Source organism: Pristis pectinata, chromosome 2 (assembly GCF_009764475.1).
Source record: "Pristis pectinata isolate sPriPec2 chromosome 2, sPriPec2.1.pri, whole genome shotgun sequence".
Classification (NCBI taxonomy): domain Eukaryota; kingdom Metazoa; phylum Chordata; class Chondrichthyes; order Rhinopristiformes; family Pristidae; genus Pristis; species Pristis pectinata.
Window position 1 is genome coordinate 145,327,512 of NC_067406.1, and position 17,089 is coordinate 145,344,600.

General features: G+C 43.3%; 1 protein-coding gene across 1 annotated transcript in view; it reads right to left on the reverse strand.

Moving 5' to 3' along the window:
* The window catches only part of wdr32 (WD repeat domain 32), an 82,085-nt gene that overhangs the window by 44,857 nt on the left and 20,139 nt on the right, over nucleotides 1-17,089 (reverse strand). Inside the window, exons 3-4 of the mRNA XM_052034777.1 lie at nucleotides 14,021-14,218; nucleotides 2,698-2,900 (exon numbers count right to left, since the gene is read on the reverse strand). Of these exons, the coding sequence (XP_051890737.1) occupies nucleotides 2,698-2,900; nucleotides 14,021-14,218 (401 nt within the window). The remainder of the gene's footprint in view (nucleotides 1-2,697; nucleotides 2,901-14,020; nucleotides 14,219-17,089) is intronic.

Sequence of the window (17,089 nt, forward strand, 5' to 3'; positions counted from 1 at the left end):
GGACAAACTCCAAGGCAGAGTACAAGGTTAATGGCAGGATTCTGGGGAGTGTGGTGGAGCAGACAGAGGGATCTGGGGGTTCATATCCACAGATCACTGAAAGTTGCCACACAGGTGGATAGGGTAGTGAAGAGAACTTAGCTTTCATAAGTCAGGGGATCGAGTTTAAGAGCTGTGAGGTAATGATTCAGCTTTACAAAACTCTGGTTAGACCACACTTAGAGTACTGTGTCCAGTTCTGGTCGCCTCATTATAGGAAGGATGTGGAAGCATGGAAAGGGTGCAGAGGAGATTTACCAGGATGCTGCCTGGATTAGAGAGTATGGATTATGAGGAGAGACTAAAGTAGCTCGGGCTTTATTCTTTGGAGAGGAGGAGGATGAGGGGAGACATGATAGAGGTATACAAAGTATTAAGAGGAATAGATAGAGCAGACAGCCAGTGCATCTTTCCCAGGGCACCAATGCTCAATACAAGAGGGCATGGCTTTAAAGTAATGGGTGGGAAGTTCAAGGGAGATATCAGAGGGAGGTTTTTCACCCAGAGAGTTGTTGGTGCATGGAATGTACTGCCTGGGGCAGTGGTGGAGGCAGATACGTTGGTCAAGTTTAAGAGATTGTTAGATAAGCTGATGGAGGAATTTAAAATAGGGGGATATGCGGGAGGAAGGGGTTAGATAGTCTTAGGTGTGGTTTAAATGGCGGCACAGCATGGTGGGCCGAAGGGCCTGTATTGTGTTGTATTGTTCTATGGTTCTATTTCAAACCATTCGCCCCATCACATCTGTTATTAGAAATCTGCTAATACTACATTCCCTGACATCAGCCCTCCTGCCTGTTCCCTCACTTACTGACCTGTTGTTCCGGTTCCCATTCCCCTGCGAAGCTAGTTTAAACCTTCCCCAGTAGCATTAACAAACCTCCCTGCCAGGATATTGGTTCCCCTCCAGTTCAGGTGCAACCCATCCCTCTTGTACGTCACCCCTTCCCCAGAAAAGGTTCCAATGATCCAAGAACTTGAACCCCTGCCCCATCTCTCCAGCCATTCATTTGTCCGTGCTATCATCCTTTCTTTCCTTCACTCGCTCATGGCACCGGATGTAATCCAGAAATTACTATCTTGGAGGTCCTGCTCTTCAGCATCCTTTTAACTCCCTATAGCCTAGGTCTGTTTTCCCTGCAGCAAATTAAGCTGAGAGATGACATGATCATGGTATATATAAAATCCTGAGAGTCATATGGGAGATAGCCAGTGTCTGTGTCCCATGGTAAGAGTGTCTGAAACTAGAGGACATAGGTTTAACATGAGAGGGAAGAGGTTTAAAAAAAGATCTGAGCGGTAAATTTTTCAAAAACAAGTGTGGTTGGTATCTGGAATGAACTGCCAGAGGAAGTGGTGGAGGCAAGAAAAGTAACAACACTTAAGAGGCATTGTGATAAGTACTCATGGGGATTCATATTCACAGTTCACTGAAAGTTGCCTCACAGGTGGATAGAGCAGTTAAGAAGGCCTATGAGATGCTAGCTTTCATAAATCGTGGGATTGAGTTTAAGAGCCGCGAAGTGATGATGCAGCTTTACAAAACTCTAGTTAGACCACACTTAGAGTACTGTGTTCAGTTTTGGTCGCCACATTATAGGAAGGATGTGGAGGCGTTGGAGAGGGTGCAGAGGAGATTTACCAGGATGCTGCCTGGATTAGAGCATATGGAATATGAGCACAGGCTTAAGGTGCTCGGGCTTTATTCACTGGAAAGGAGGAGGATGAGAGGAGACATGATAGAGGTATATAAAATATTGAGAGGAATAGATAGAGTAGACAGTCAGCGCCTCCTTCCCAGGGCACCAATGCTCAAGACAAGAGGGCATGGCTTTAAGGTTATGGGTGGGAGGTTCAGGGGAGATGTCAGGGGGAGGTTTTTCACCCAGAGAGTGGTTGGTGCATGGAATGCACTGCCTGGGGCGGTGGTGGAGGCAGATACATTGGACAGGTTCAAGAGTTTGTTGGATAGGCATATGGAGGTATGTGAGATAGAGGGATATGCAGGAGGAAAGGGTTAGATAGTGTGAGGGTGGTTTGATGGACGGCACAACATGGTGGGCCGAAGGGCCTGTTTTGTGCTGTATGGTTCTATAGTTCTATGGTACTCTAATGAGGTCCGAGAGGGATATGTGATTAATGCAGCTTGGTAAGATTAGTATAGATTGGCACAGACACGGTGGGCTGAAGGGCCTGTTTCTATTCTGTTCAACTTTATGATTCAACAGGCTGGATGCAGGGATGTTTTGCCCAACTGAGGAGACAGTCACAACCTTTCCTCAACAAATCCACACTGACTGCCATTGATTAACGTGTACTCTCAAATGCTGTTTTAAGCAGCCTCATAATTTTATCCATCAGGTTGCCCACAAGCCATGTCCAGGTGACCAGTTAACTGGTCTCTCCCTTTTACTTCTGAACAATGTTACAACATTAGCAACTTTACTATCCTCTGAATGTCTTTCGAGAACAGGAAAATTACAATCAGTGCAAAGCGATTCTTGATGAAGAACATCTTCCACAGCACAGTATTCAATATAAAACTAGCATCCATTTAGAAAATTTGAAAGCCATTTTACAAATTCATAAAACCAGTTTCTATGAATGCACTTTGACATTTGTATGGAAATATCGAACTGAAATGCTCACTAAACTAACCTGCACTTGAAGCAGAACGTTTGCCTCTCAAACTACGGGAAGTGGATACTTCTAGAGATTGGGTTAAATCAAGGTCATGAAGAATTAAAAGATAACCAGATGATGTTGATATCAGCATCTTTGAACAATCTGGTGTTAGACGCATTCGCATCAAGTAGCGGGTGTGAAAGAATTTTTTATGTGGACAGCCATCTTCTGTGCATCTGTTTTAACAGAAAAACAAAATGAAAGAAATGATCAAAATATTATCTTTACGAATAAATACTGGTTACAAACTATGCATTAGATCACCTCAACAAGAGCAAATTATTGGCACAACATGCAGCAAAGTTGATGCTCCAATTCCCACACAGGGAGAGCACTTAAAGCAATTGACCTGATAGAGGTGTACAAGATGATAAAAGGCATGGATCTCGTTCTGGTTGGTTACCGGTTACTAGTGGTGTGCCGCAGGGGTCGGTGTTGGGGCCTCTCCTTTTTACCTTGTACATCAATGATTTGGATGATGGAATAAATGGTTGTGTGGCTAAGTTTGCGGATGACACCAAGATAAGTGGAGGAGTAGGGAGCATAGAGGAAATAGAAAGAATGCAGAGGGACCTAGACAGTTTAGGAGAATGGGCAAGGAAATGGCAGATGAGATTCAATGTTGAGAAATGTGCAGTTGTACACTTTGGAAGTAGAAATAAGCGGGTAGATTATTATCTAGAAGGAGAGAAGATTGATAGTGCGGTAGTACAAAGGGACTTGGGGGTACTCATACAAGATACCTTAAAAGTTAACCACCAGGTTGGATCGGTGGTTAAGAAAGCGAATGCTATGTTGGCATTCATCTCGAGAGGTATAGTGTATAAAAGTAAGGAAGTGTTGATGAGGCTCTACGGGGTGCTAGTGAGGCCTCATTTGGAATACTGTGCGCAGTTTTGGGCCCCACATCTTAGGAAGGATGTGCTGACGTTGGAGAGGGTTCAGAGGAGATTTACGAGAATGATTCCAGGAATGAAAGGGCTTAAGTATGATGAGCGTTTGTCGGCTCTTGGACTGTACTCGCTGGAGTACAGAAGGGTGAGAGGGGACCTCGTAGCGACATTTAAAATGTTGACAGGTAAGGATAGAGTAGATGTGGCTAGGCTGTTTCCCTTGGTGGGCGTGTCCAGGACCAGAGGGCACAATCTTAGAATTAGAGGGTACAGTTTCAAGACAGAGATGAGGAGAAGTTTCTTTACCCAGAGGGTGGTGAAATTGTGGAACTCCTTGCCACGCACAGCAGTGGAGGCCAGATCAGTGGGGGTATTCAAGGAGGAGATAGACAGATATCTAAATAGTCAGGGTATCAAGGGATATGGGGATAAGGTTGGCAAATGGGATTAGAATATATATTTTTTTCTCTTCTTTTTTTCCCACCCCATTTCTTTTTCCCTTTCCCTTGGAGCAGACTCGATGGGCCGAATGGCCTGCTTCTGCTCCCTTATCTTGTGATCTTGTGAGTGGACAGCCAGAGACTTTTTCCCACGGTGGAAATGGCTAACACAAGGGGGCGTCATTTTAAAGTGACTGGAGGAAACTACAGGGGGGATATCGGAGATAGGTTTTTTTTACACAGAGAGTGGTGGGTACGTGGAACACACTGCCAGGGGTGGTGGTAGAGGCAGATGCATTAGTGACATTTAAGAGCCTCTTAGATAGGCACATGGATGATAGAAAAGTGGAGGGGTATGTGGGAGGGAATGGCTAGATTGATCTTAGAGTAGGTTAAAAGATCGGCACAACATCGTGGGCCGAGGGGCCTGTACTGTGCTATAATGTTCTGTGTTCTAAGGATCAGCAACTGTTGCAGAATCTCTGCAAATGAACACTTGCCTTCACCAGTCAGGGCACTGAATACAAGAGTTGGGACGTAACACTACAACTGTACAAGTCGTTGGTCAGACTGCACTTTAAGTATGTGTGCAGTTCTAGTCACCCAGCTACAGGAAGGATATCATCAAGCTGGAAAGGGGGCAGAAAAGATTCCCAAGGTTGTTACCAGGACTGGACGGCTTGAGTCATAAGGACAGGCTGGGACTGTTTTCCCTGAAGCGTAGAAGGCTGAGGGGTGACCTTAAAGAGGTTTATAAAATCAGGTAGGCGTAGATAAGTTGGATTGTCATGGTCTTTTCCCCAGGAAAGGGGAGTCTAAAACTAGAGGGCATAGATTTAAATGGGACCAGTGGAATTTTTTCCACAGAGAGGGTGGTGCATATGGAATGAGCTGCCAGAGGAAGCTGTAGAGGCAGTTAATTACAATGGTTAAAAGACATTTTAGACATGTACATGAATAAAAGAGGTTTAGAGGGATATGGGCCAAACACAGGCAAATGGGACTAGGTTGGATAGTTATGTTGGTCAACATGAACAAGTTGAGCTGAAGGGCCTTCTTCTGTGCTGTATAACTCTATGAATCAGTGCTTGGGCTGTCAGTACCACTTCTGATGTAACCAGTATCCAACTGTTTAACACATTCGGTGTACAGAGTGAGCACATGTTGACATACTAATATATAACCACCCTGCATACAGCAACCAAATGCTTTTCAATATACAGATAGGTATTGACAATAATAGGAATGGTGAATGCACTGTGGATGCAACAGATATTACATGCAACAACTTTAAGAGATGGTGGTTATTCAGAAATCAACCCCAGAAATCTGATCAATAAAGTCAGCAAGCAATTGTTTAAAATTCCTTCCTGGGACATGACATCACTGGCAGGGCTTGAACTTATCGTCCATTCCTAGTGGCCTGATAAACTGTGTGACTTGCTTCACCATTTCAGAGTGGGCAAAGACATTAGTGAATCAGACAGTGAACCAATTTTGACTATTGCAACTGAATGCTGCATTCATTTTAAAATCACATCTTTCTTCTCAAACTATATGTCTAAACTTGGAAAAAATTAGGAGTGGTACTGTTGATCACTTAAATTTGAGGAAGTTTGGAGTCCATTTATTCAATATTTTCACATGATATAGATCCCCTTATAATAACCTTTCAATTTAGAGGAACGGAGTTGATGACATGATATCGCTCTGTTTCTATTAGGAAATTTTAGTCCAGTTTTTTTTTCCTGTTTTTTTAAAAAAAATTTTCTTTAGCTTAGTTTGGTTTGATATATTGTTTATAATTTCTCTTATTGTTTTGGGGATTTTTTCTTTCTTTTGTATTTTACAATAAATCTTTTTCTTTTATATTATATTCATTCACTAACAGATCGTTGGAGCTACAGATTTTGTTTTTATACTTTATTGTTCTTTATGATTATCCATGTCATGATTGTTCTCCTGATCGCTTTATATTACATGTATAAACATTGATATATTAATCTGTATTAATTTGAAAACTAATAAAAAGATTGAAAAAGAAAGAAAGAACATCTTTCTTATTAATAGGAGAGCCAACTGTTTCAATACCTGAGTTTGTTTATTGCATACATTATCCATTACAACACACATTGACTGGTAAGTGCTGAGACTTTGGCTTGTGAGGTTTCCGCGAGAGGAGGCTGAGCAGAGGTATAGATAAGGAGCAGCAGAGTCTTTTTAACTTTATTATTCACACTTAGCACAGTTGAGATGGTAATACGGCAGTGGTATGCTCTTCCTGCAGGATGTGGGAGATCAGGAAGACTTTCAGTATCCCTGATGACTATACCTGTGGGAAGTGCACCTGACTGCAGCTCCTTGCTAACCGCATTAAGGAACTAAAGCTCGAGCTCGATGCACTCTGGATCATCTGGGATGCTGAGAACATCAGAGATGAGTTTTAGTGAGGTGGTCACACCCAAGGTACATGAAGCAGGTAGCTGGGTGACCGCCGGGAAAGGCAGACTGTGCAGGGTTCCCCTGTGGACATTTCCCTCACGAACAGGTATACCTCTTGTGGGGATGACCTTTCAGTGGGTAGCAGCAGTAGTCAAGTCTGTGGCACTGTGACTAGCTCTGAGGCTCAGACGGAGCGATAGTGATAGGAGACGCAAGTTAGGGGAACAGACAAGAGATTCTGTGGCCACAAAAGATGTGCCAGGATGATGTGTTGCCTCCCAGGTGCTAGGGTCAATTTTGTCTCTGAGCAGTTGCTGAACATTCTCAAGGGGGAGGGCAAACAGCCAGAGGTCATTGTACATGTTGGTACAAACGACAAAGGTAGAAAAATAGTGGAGTGAGTATAGGGAGTTAGGAAAGTTAAAATGCAGGACCTCAAGGGTAGTGATCTCTGGATTACTCCCAGTGCCACGTGCTAGTGAAGGTGAAAATAGAAAGATAGACCAGATGAATAAGTGGCTGAGGAGCTGGTGCAGGGATTCAGCTTCTTGGATCATTGTGATCTCTTCTGGGATAGAGGCGACCTCCAAGTCAAAGAGTCATGCAGCATGGAAACAGGCTCTTCAGCCCAACTGGTCCATGCCGACCAAGATGCCCCATACAAGCTAGACCCATTTGCCACTGTTTGGCCCATAACCTTTTAAACCTTTCCTATCTATGAGCCTGTCATTGTTATTGTACCTGCCTCAACCACTTCCTCTGGCAACCCATTCCTCACAAATACCACCATTTGTGTAAAAAAAAGTTGCCCCTCAAGTTCCTACTAAATCTTTCCCCTCTCACCTTAAACCTATGCCCTCTTGTTCTTGATTCCCCAACCCTGGGAAAAAGACTGAGTGCATTCACCCTATCTATGCCCCTCGTGATTCTGTACACCTCTATAAGATCACCTCTCAGTCTCCTACCCTCCAAGAAACAAAGTCCTAGCCTGTCCAACTCCCTATAACTTAAATCCCTCAAGTCTTGGCAACATTCCTGTAAATCTTTTCTGCACTCTTTCCAGTTCAATAACATCTTTCCTATAGCAGGGTAACGAAAACTGAACACAATACTCCAAGAGCGGCCTCACCAGCATCCAATACAACCACACCACGACCTCCCAACTTCTATTCTCAATGCCCTAACTTATGAAGGCCAGTGTGCCAAAAGCCTTCTTCATCACCCTGTCTACCTGTGACTCCACTTTCAGGAAACCATGTACGTGTACTCCTAGGTTCCTCTGTTTTACACCACTTTCCAGGGCCCAACCTTTCACAGTGAAAGTCCTACCTGGATTTGACTTTCCAAACTGCAACACTTTGTATTCATCCAAATTAAACTCCATTTGCCATTCCTCGGCCCACTTACTCAGCTGATCAAGATCCCCTGGAATTTTTAATAACCTTCATCATTGACCACTATAACAGTACAAAAGCAATGGGTTGCACCTGAACTGGCAGAGAGATTCGCTAGTGCTATTCAGGAGAATTTAAATTAGATTGGCAGGAAGGTGGGACCCTGAGCAGTAGAGAGGCCAATGAAAAGTCAGGGGAAAATTACTGTCGCCAACAAGAGCAAGTTTAGTAGTCAGGATAGCCAGGAGCACAGTAAAATGAGACGAAAGACCACTGGTTTAAACTGCATTTATTTCAATGCAAGAGGCTTAACAGGTAAGGCGGATGAAATCAGGATGTGGATTGTCTCCGGGGACTGTATATTATAGCCATAACAAAAACATGGCTGAAAGAAGGGCAGGATTGGCAGCTCAGTTCCAGGATACAGATGCCACAGGTGTGACAGAGGTACAGGTAAGAAAGGAGTGGGCTTTGCCTTTTTGATGAGGGAAGACTTAACGGAAGTGCTGAGAGAGGATATTCTTGGCAGATCATCCAGTAAACTTATATGGCCAGAACTTAGAAACTAAAAGGGGATGGTCAATCTGATGGGACTGTATTAATTGGCCCCCCAATGGTCTTCTGGAATTAGGGGAGCAGATGTGTTCAGATTGCAGCAAGAATAATAGGGTAGCTCTCGTGGGAGATTTTAACTTCCCTAACATTGACTGGGCCATAGTGCAGAAGGCTTGGTCAGGGTGAAATTTGTTAAGAAAGTTTCCTTAATCAATATATAGAGGACCCTACCACAGAGGGCATAACACTGGACCTCCTCTTAGGGCAAGTGACTGAAGTGTCAGTCAGAAAGCACTTTGGGCCCAGTGACCATAATTCTATTAGTTTTAAAATAGTTATGGAGAAAGATAGGACAGGTCCACATGTGAAGGTGCTAAACAGGCACAGGGCCAATGTTGGAGGTATAACACAGGATTTTGCAGCGGTCGATTGGGTGAGACTGTTTGCTGGTAAAGGGATGATTGGCAAGTGGGAGGCTTTTAAAAAAGTGATGTCAAACATCCAGGAGCAACATGTCCCTCCTAGTATGGAGGGCAAGGCTGGCAAGTTTAGGGAATCCTGGTTAACGAGAGATATTGATGCTCTGGTCAGGAAAAAGGTGGCATACATTGGATTTAGGTAATCGGGAACAAGCAAATCCCTCAATGACTACAAGAACTGTAGGAGTACACAAGAGGGAAATCAGGAGGGCAAAAAGAGGGTATGAGATGGATCTGGCAGGCAGGGTTAAGGAAGATCTCAAAAGATTCTATTGGTATATTAAGAGTAAAAGGATCGCTAGGGAAAGAATGGGTTCCCTTAAAGATCAGCACGGCTATCCATGTGTAGAGCCACAGGAGATGGGCAAGATGTTTAACGAATATTTCACATCAGTTTTTACTGTGGATAAAATGATGCTAAAGAAATGAGGGAAATGAGTGATGTCTTGGACCACATTCAAATTACCAGGGCAAACACACTGATGCAATCTTCATTAGGAGTTTGAGAAGATTTGGTATGTTACCAATGATTCTTGCAAATTTCTATAGATATACAGTGGAGAGCATTCTGACTGGTTGCATAACAGCCTGGTACGGAGGCTCCAATGCACAGGATCACAAGAGGCTGCAGAGGGTTGTAGACTCAGCCAGCTCCATCACGGGCACAACTCACTGCATCGAAAACATCTTCAAGAGGTGGTGCCTCAAGAAGGTGGCATCCATCACTAAGGACCCTCACCATCCAGGATATGCCCTCTTCTTATCACCATCAGGGAGGTGGTACAGGTGAAGACCCACATTCAACAATTTAGGAACAGCTTCTTCCCCTCCACCATCAGATTTCTGAATGGCCCATGAACAATCCTTTGTTATTCCTGTCTTTTGCATTATTTATTTATTTTGTAATTTATAGTAATTTTATGTCTTTGCACTGTACTGCTGCCACAAAACAACAAATTTCATGACATACAAGTCAGTGATAATAAACCTGATTCTGAGTTGTACAAGACTTTGGTGAGACCACACTTGGACTGTTGTGTACAGTTTTGGTCTCCATTATAGGAAAGACATTATTAAACATTTGTCAGAAACAGGAAGGGAGCACTCTATTGGGAATATTCTACTGATATTCCCCTTCCCTTCCACCCCCCCCCCCCCCCCAATAGCAGCAGAGACACTGAGGAGCAGATCGGGAGGCAGATTTTGGAGAGGTACAAAATAACACGGTTGTTGTCATGGGTGATTTCAACTCCCCTAATATTGATCAGCACCTCCTTAGTGTAAAGGGGATAGATGGGGCAGAGTTTGTTAGGTGGGTCCAGGAAGGATTCCTGACACAGTATGTGTGGACAGGCTGACTAGAGGAGAGGACATTCTGGACAATGAGCCTGATCAGGTTTCAGATCTCTTGGTGGGAGAGCATTATAGAGATAGTGACCATAACTCCTTGACCTTTACCATAGCCTTGGAGAGGGATAGGAGCAGATCATATGGGAAAGTATTTAATTAGGGGAGGGGGAGTTTTTGTTTAGGGAGTACTTGCATGGGGTTCTGGATAGGTTTGTCCCACTGAGGCAGGGTAAGGATGGTAGGGTGAAGGAACCGTGGTTGACAAGAGACATAGAATATCTTGTCAAGAAGAAGAAAGAAGCTTACCCAAGATTTATGAAGTATGAATTACACAGGGCTCTGGAGAGTTACAAGGTAGCCAGGAGGGAGCTTAAGAATGGACTGAGGAGAGCTAGAAAAGGGCATGAGAAGGCTTTGGTGAGTAGGATTAGGGAAAACCTCAAGGCGTTCTACACGTATGTAAAGAATAGGAGAATCACTAGAGAAAGGGTAGGACTGATCAGGGATAAAAGAGGAAACATGAGCCTGGAGTCGGAAGAAGTAGGGGAAGTCCTTAATGAATACTTTGCTTCAGTATTAGGAAGTGAGAGAGACCTTGACATTTGTGAGGATGGCATACAACAGGCTGATATGCTAAGGCATGTCGATGTGAGGAAAGAGGATGTGTTGGAACTTTTGAAAAACATTAGGATAGATAAGTCACCAGGGCCGGCCGGGATATATCTAAGGTTACTACGGGAAGCGAAGGAAGACATTGCTGCGCCTTTGGCGATGATCTTTGTGTCCTCACTGGCCACAGGAGTAGTGCCAGATGATTGGAGGGTGGCAAGTGTTCTTCCTTCAGAAAGTCAGGAGGCATGGGATCCAGGGAAGCTTGGCTGTGTGGATTCAGAATTGGCTCACCCTTAGAAGACAGAGGATGGTGGTAGATGGAGTGTATTCTGCCTGGAGGTCGGTAACCAGTGGTGTTCCGCAGGGATCTGTTCTGGGACCCCTGCTCTTCGTGATTTTTATAAATGATTTGGATGAGAATGCAGAAGGGTAAGTTGTTAAGTTTGCTGATGACACGAAGGTTGGTGGTGTTGTGGATAGTAGAAGGTTGCTGTAGATTACAACAGGACATCGATAGGATGCAGACCTGGGCTGAGAAGTAGCAGATGGAGTTCAACCCAGAAAAGTGTGAAGTGATACACTTTGGAAGATCGAATTTGAAAGCAGAATACAAAGTTAATGACAGTGTGGAGGAACAGAGGGATCTTGGGGTCCACGTCCATAGATCCCTCAAGGTTACCGCGCAGGTCGGTAGAGGGTTGTTAAGAAGGTATATGGTGTGTTGGCCTTCATTAGTCGGAGTATTGAGTTCAAGAGCCCTGAGGTAATATTGTAGCTCCACAGAACTCTGGTTAGACCATACTGAGAATATTGTATTCAGTTCTGGTCACCTCATTATAGGAAGGGTATGGAAGCTTTTGAGAGGGTGCAGAGGAGATTTACCAGGATGCTGCCTGGATTGGAGAGCATGTCTTATGAGGATAGGTTGAGTAAGTTAGGGCTTTTCTCTTTGGAGAGGAGGATGAGAGGTGACGATAGAGATCTACAAGATAATAAGAGGCATAGATCGAGTGGACAGTCAGAGACTTTTTCCCAAGGTGAAAATGGCTAACACGACAGACGTAATTTTAAGGTGATTGGAGGAAGGTATAAGGGGGATGTCAGAGCTAAGTTTATATTTTACACAGAGAGTGGTGGGTGCGTGGAACGCACTGCCGGCGGAGGTTGTCGGGGCAGATACATTAGGAACATTCAAGAGACTCTTGGATAGCCACATGAATGATAGAGAAATGGGAGGAAAGGGTTAACATTTGGGAGGGAAGGGTTAGATAGATATTACAGCAGGATAAAATGTCAGCACAACATTGTGGGCCAAAGGGCCTGTACTATGCTGTAGTGTTCTATGTTAAACTGGAAAGAGTGCATTGAAGATTTATGAGGATGCCGACAGAATTCAAGGGCCTGAGGTATCGGCAGAGGTTGGGCAGGCTGGGACTTTATTCCTGGGAATGTAGGGGATTGAGGAGTGACCTTCACGAGATGTATAAAATCACCGGGGCACAGATAGAGGGAATGCACATAATCTTTTTCCTCAGGGAAGGGGAACTAAAAAAAACCAGAGGACACAGGTTGAAGATGAGAGGTGAAAAACTTAAAAGAGACCTGAGGAGCAACTTCTTCAAGCAGAGGGTGGTACATATATGAATGAGCTGCCAGAGGAACAACAACATTCAAAAGGCATTTGGATAAATATGTGAATAGGAGGGGTTTAGGGGGCTATGGGCCAAACGCAAGCAAATGGAACTAGCGTGGTGGGCACCACGGTCGGCATGGATGAATTGAGCTGAAGCGCCTGTTTCCATGCTGTATTACTCTACAACTCTATTGTAAATAACAGATTATGCAGGGCAACTGACAATTAGTTTCACAGAAGTAGTCAGAGAATGATAATGAACAGAAAGTTCCCTGCCTGGGAATAGTAACCAATGATATTCCAGTGGATATCACTGGTGTTATGGAATCACTGTTGACATAAAGCGATGTAGGTACATTATAGAGTCATAGAGCTGTACAGCACAGATGGTCCACCACATCCATACCGACTTTTTTGCCCATCTACACTAATTCCATTTTCCTGCATTAGGACTGTATCCTTCTATGCCTTGCCGATTTAATATCTGTTCAAATGCCTCTTAAACATAGTCATTGTATCTGGTTCCACTACCTCTTCTGAAAGAGTATTCCAGATATCAACCACCCTGTGCAAAAAAAAATTATCCCTCACACCCCCTTTAAAACCCCTTCCTCTCACTTTAAACCCTTGCCCTCTTGTTTTGGATACCCCTAACATGGGAAAAAGATTTTGACCATCTACACTATCCATGCTTCTCATAATCTTGCATACTTTTATCAAGTCAGTCTTCAGTCTCCTTCACTCGAGGGAAAACAAGCCCAGCCTGTCCAATCCTCCCCATAACTAAAATCCTCCAGTCCAGCAACAGCCTAAAACTGAAAGAGATGGAGAGCATCAGAGGCTTTTAAACCAAATGGGCAGGGAGCTTGAAAATAGCAAATGGATTCAATGTGGATAATGTCAGTTCATCCAACTGGCAGGAAATATATTCAATGCAAGCAGCCCCATAGGAACAGGAGTAAACCATTTAGCTGTGTATTGGTATTGGTTTATTTTTGTCACTTGCACTGAGGTACTGTGAAAAACTTGTTTTGCATACCGATTGTACAGGTCAATTTATTACACAGTGCAGTTACAATGGTGAGCATGGACTTAGTGGGGCAAAGGGCCTGAAGAAAAAAAATAGATAAAACAAAACAACGGCAGCTTCAAGTGATCTCACATCAGTCAGTGGACATCTGCAAACAGAGCATGGCAGAAAAAAAATGGGTTGAAAATTATGACCAAAAAAATCATAACATGAAGTAATCTGAATGGAATGGAGATAATAATTTTTAAGATATTGACCTTTAGGGGGAAAATAGAGTAAATCTTCTGAAGAATTCACTTTTTTTTTTGTTCATGAAGTTAAAGTTTACTTCCTAAAAAAGTTGACTTCCATATGTGACATTTTTAGCTTACCCAATCTTGGATACAGAGGTTTTTCCCTGTAGAATCATACCTTACACATTTTATTCAGCAAATAAAACATTATCGAGAAACATGCAAGACGACCAACCTATTAGTGTCCCATGTGATTACATTTCCATCAAATCCTGATGTTACCAGGAGTCTTGTGTTGGTATCGTATTCAATGTTCTTTACCCAACTAGTATGGCCATGCAAGGTGCAAACCTTTGTGTTGAGGTTCCGTAAATCCCACAGCGCCACAGTGGTGTCATCAGAACAAGTTGCAAACAGCCTGTTATCAAGAAACCTAGAAAAAAAACATTAGCACACACTGATATTTCAACAATCACAAAACATCTGAGTACAGTGCAACAGCTACTACATAGAACATAAAAGCATAGTACAGGCCCTTCAGCCACGATGTTGTGCTGACATTTTATCCTGTTCTAGTATCCATCTAATCCTTCCCTCCCACATAGCCCTCCATTTCTCTATCTTTCACGTGGCTATCTAAGAGTCTCTTGGATGTCCCTGATGTATCTGCCCCCACAACCTTTGCCAGCAGTACGTTCCATGCACCCATCACTATCTGTGTTAAAGTCTTACCTCTGACATCCCCCCAAACCCTTCCTCCAATCACCTTAAAATTATGCCCCCTCACACTAGCCATTTTCATCCTGGGAAGAAGTCTCGCACTGTCCACTCGATCTATGCCTCTTATCATCTTGTACACCTCTATCAATCACCTCTCATCCTCCTTCTCTCCAAAGGGAAAAGCCCTAACTCACTCAACCGATCCTCATAAGACATGCTCTCCAATCCAGGCAGCATCCTGGTAAATCTCCTCTGCACCCTCTCAAATGCTTCCACATCATTCATATAATGAGGCGACCAGAACCGAACACAATACTCCAGTGTGGTCTAACCAGAGTTCTATAGAGCTGCAACATTATCTCGTAGCTCTTCAACTCACTACCCCGAGTAAAGAAGGCCAACACCACATACGCCTTCTTAACAACCCTATCGACCTGCATGGCAACCTTGAGGGATCTATGCACGTGGACCCCAAGATCCCTCTGTTCCTCCACACTGCTAAGAGTCCTGCCATTAACCTTGTATTCTGCCTTCAAATTCGATCTCCCGAAGTGCATCACTTCACACTTATCTGGGTTGAACTCCATCTGCCAATTCTCAGCCCAGATCTGCATTCTATCAATATCCTGTTGTAACCTACAGCAACCTACTACATTATCCACAACACCACCAACCTTTGTATCATCAGCAAACTTACTAACCCACCCTTCCACATCCTCATCCAAGTCATTTATAAAAATCACAAAGAGCAGGGGTCCCAGAACACATTCCTGCAGAACAATACTGGTCGCTGACCTCCAGGCAGAATACTCTCCATCTACTACCACCCTGTGTCTTCTATCCGTGAGCTAATCCTGCAAATTATCTTTATTTAAAAGCCATCCTAAATTATTGCATACACACCAAAAGTATGACATTTTCAAATACAAACTCCATGGTACACAGATTAAAACTAAAGAACTAAGTTAAGATAAAATAACAAACCACCTGCTGGAAGAACTCAGCAGGTCGAGCAGCATCTCTGGGAGGAAAGAAACTGTCGACGTTTCGGGTCGAAACCCTGCATCAGGACTTCTTCCAGCAGATTGTTTGTTGCTCTAGATTCCAGCATCTGCAGTCTTTTGTGTCTCTAACTTAAGATGAATACCTTTTCTCTGCGCAGTCTGTGGTGAATAAGTGAAATAGCTACTCGGTGAATGTAAAAAATACTTAGGAAGTTATGGATAAATTTCTGCTTCACAAACTACATGAAAATAATGAAACAAACTAAGATACAAATTCCATGACCTTGGGATGCACCTAACAGATAGAATTCTGGTTCTTTGTTTCTAAGAACATAAGTACAAACTGGGAGAAGGAGAAGGAGGACTGAAGGTGACAATTCCAGATCTATTTGTATCTAATAACCACCGTTTCATAGAACAGTACAGCACAATACAGGCCCTTCGGCCCACAATGTTATGCCAATCTATAAACCTTGCCTAAGACCATCTAACCCCCTTCCTCCCACATATCCCTCTATCTTAAATTCCTCCATATGCTTATCTCGTAATCTCTTGAATTTGACCAATGTACCTGCCTCCACCACCACCCCAGGCAACGCATTCCATGCCCCAACCACTCCCTGGGTAAAAAACCTCCCTCTGATATTTTCCTTGAACTTCCCACCCATTACTTTAAAGCCATGCCCTCTTGTATTGAGCATTGGTGCCCTGGGAAAGAGGCGCTGGCTGTCCACTCTATCTATTCCTCTTAATATTTTGTATACCTCTATCATGTTTCCTCTCATCCTCCTCCTCTCCAAAGAGTAAAGCCCTAGCTCCCTTAGTCTCTCCTCTAAACCTGGCAGCATCCTGGTAAATCTCCTCTGCACCCTTTCCAATGCTTCCACATCCTTCCTATAATGAGGCAACCAGAACTGGACACAGTCCTCTAAGTGTGGTCTAACCAGAGTTTTATAGAGCTGCATCATTACCTCACGGCTCTTAAACTTGATACCTCGACTTCTGAAAGCTAACATCCCATAAGCTTTCTTAACTACCCTATCCACCTGTGAGGCAATTTTCAGGGATCTGTGGATATGGACCCCCAGATCCTTCTGCTCCTCCACACTACCCAGAATCCTGCCATTAACTTTGTACTCTGCCTTGGAGTTTGTCCCTCCAACATGTACCACCTCACACTTCTCCGGGTTTCAACTGGGTTCTGTGATTCTAAGTCACTTCATTTCATTTTAATGATATATTGGTGACTTAATCAAATCAATTGTGATCTTGCTTGTAATCAAACAGAAAAACAAGTTTCTATCTTGAATTAATGAGTACCACTCATAACTTAAGAGAATTTTATTACCATCTACCAGTAATTACCAAACTACAGTTGATTGGTTAACATACTAAAATATTTAATCAAGGTTTCTAAAATAAAGAATTATGTTGTGTGAATGCAGCTTATTTTGCCTCATGGGATGTCAGCAAATCAAACTTGTCACAAATTTAAAGTTCCAAGTTTTACCTCAAAGGTAAAATAACTTCATTACAGAGCTTAGTCAGAGAATCATACAGCACATCAACAGAACTTCAGG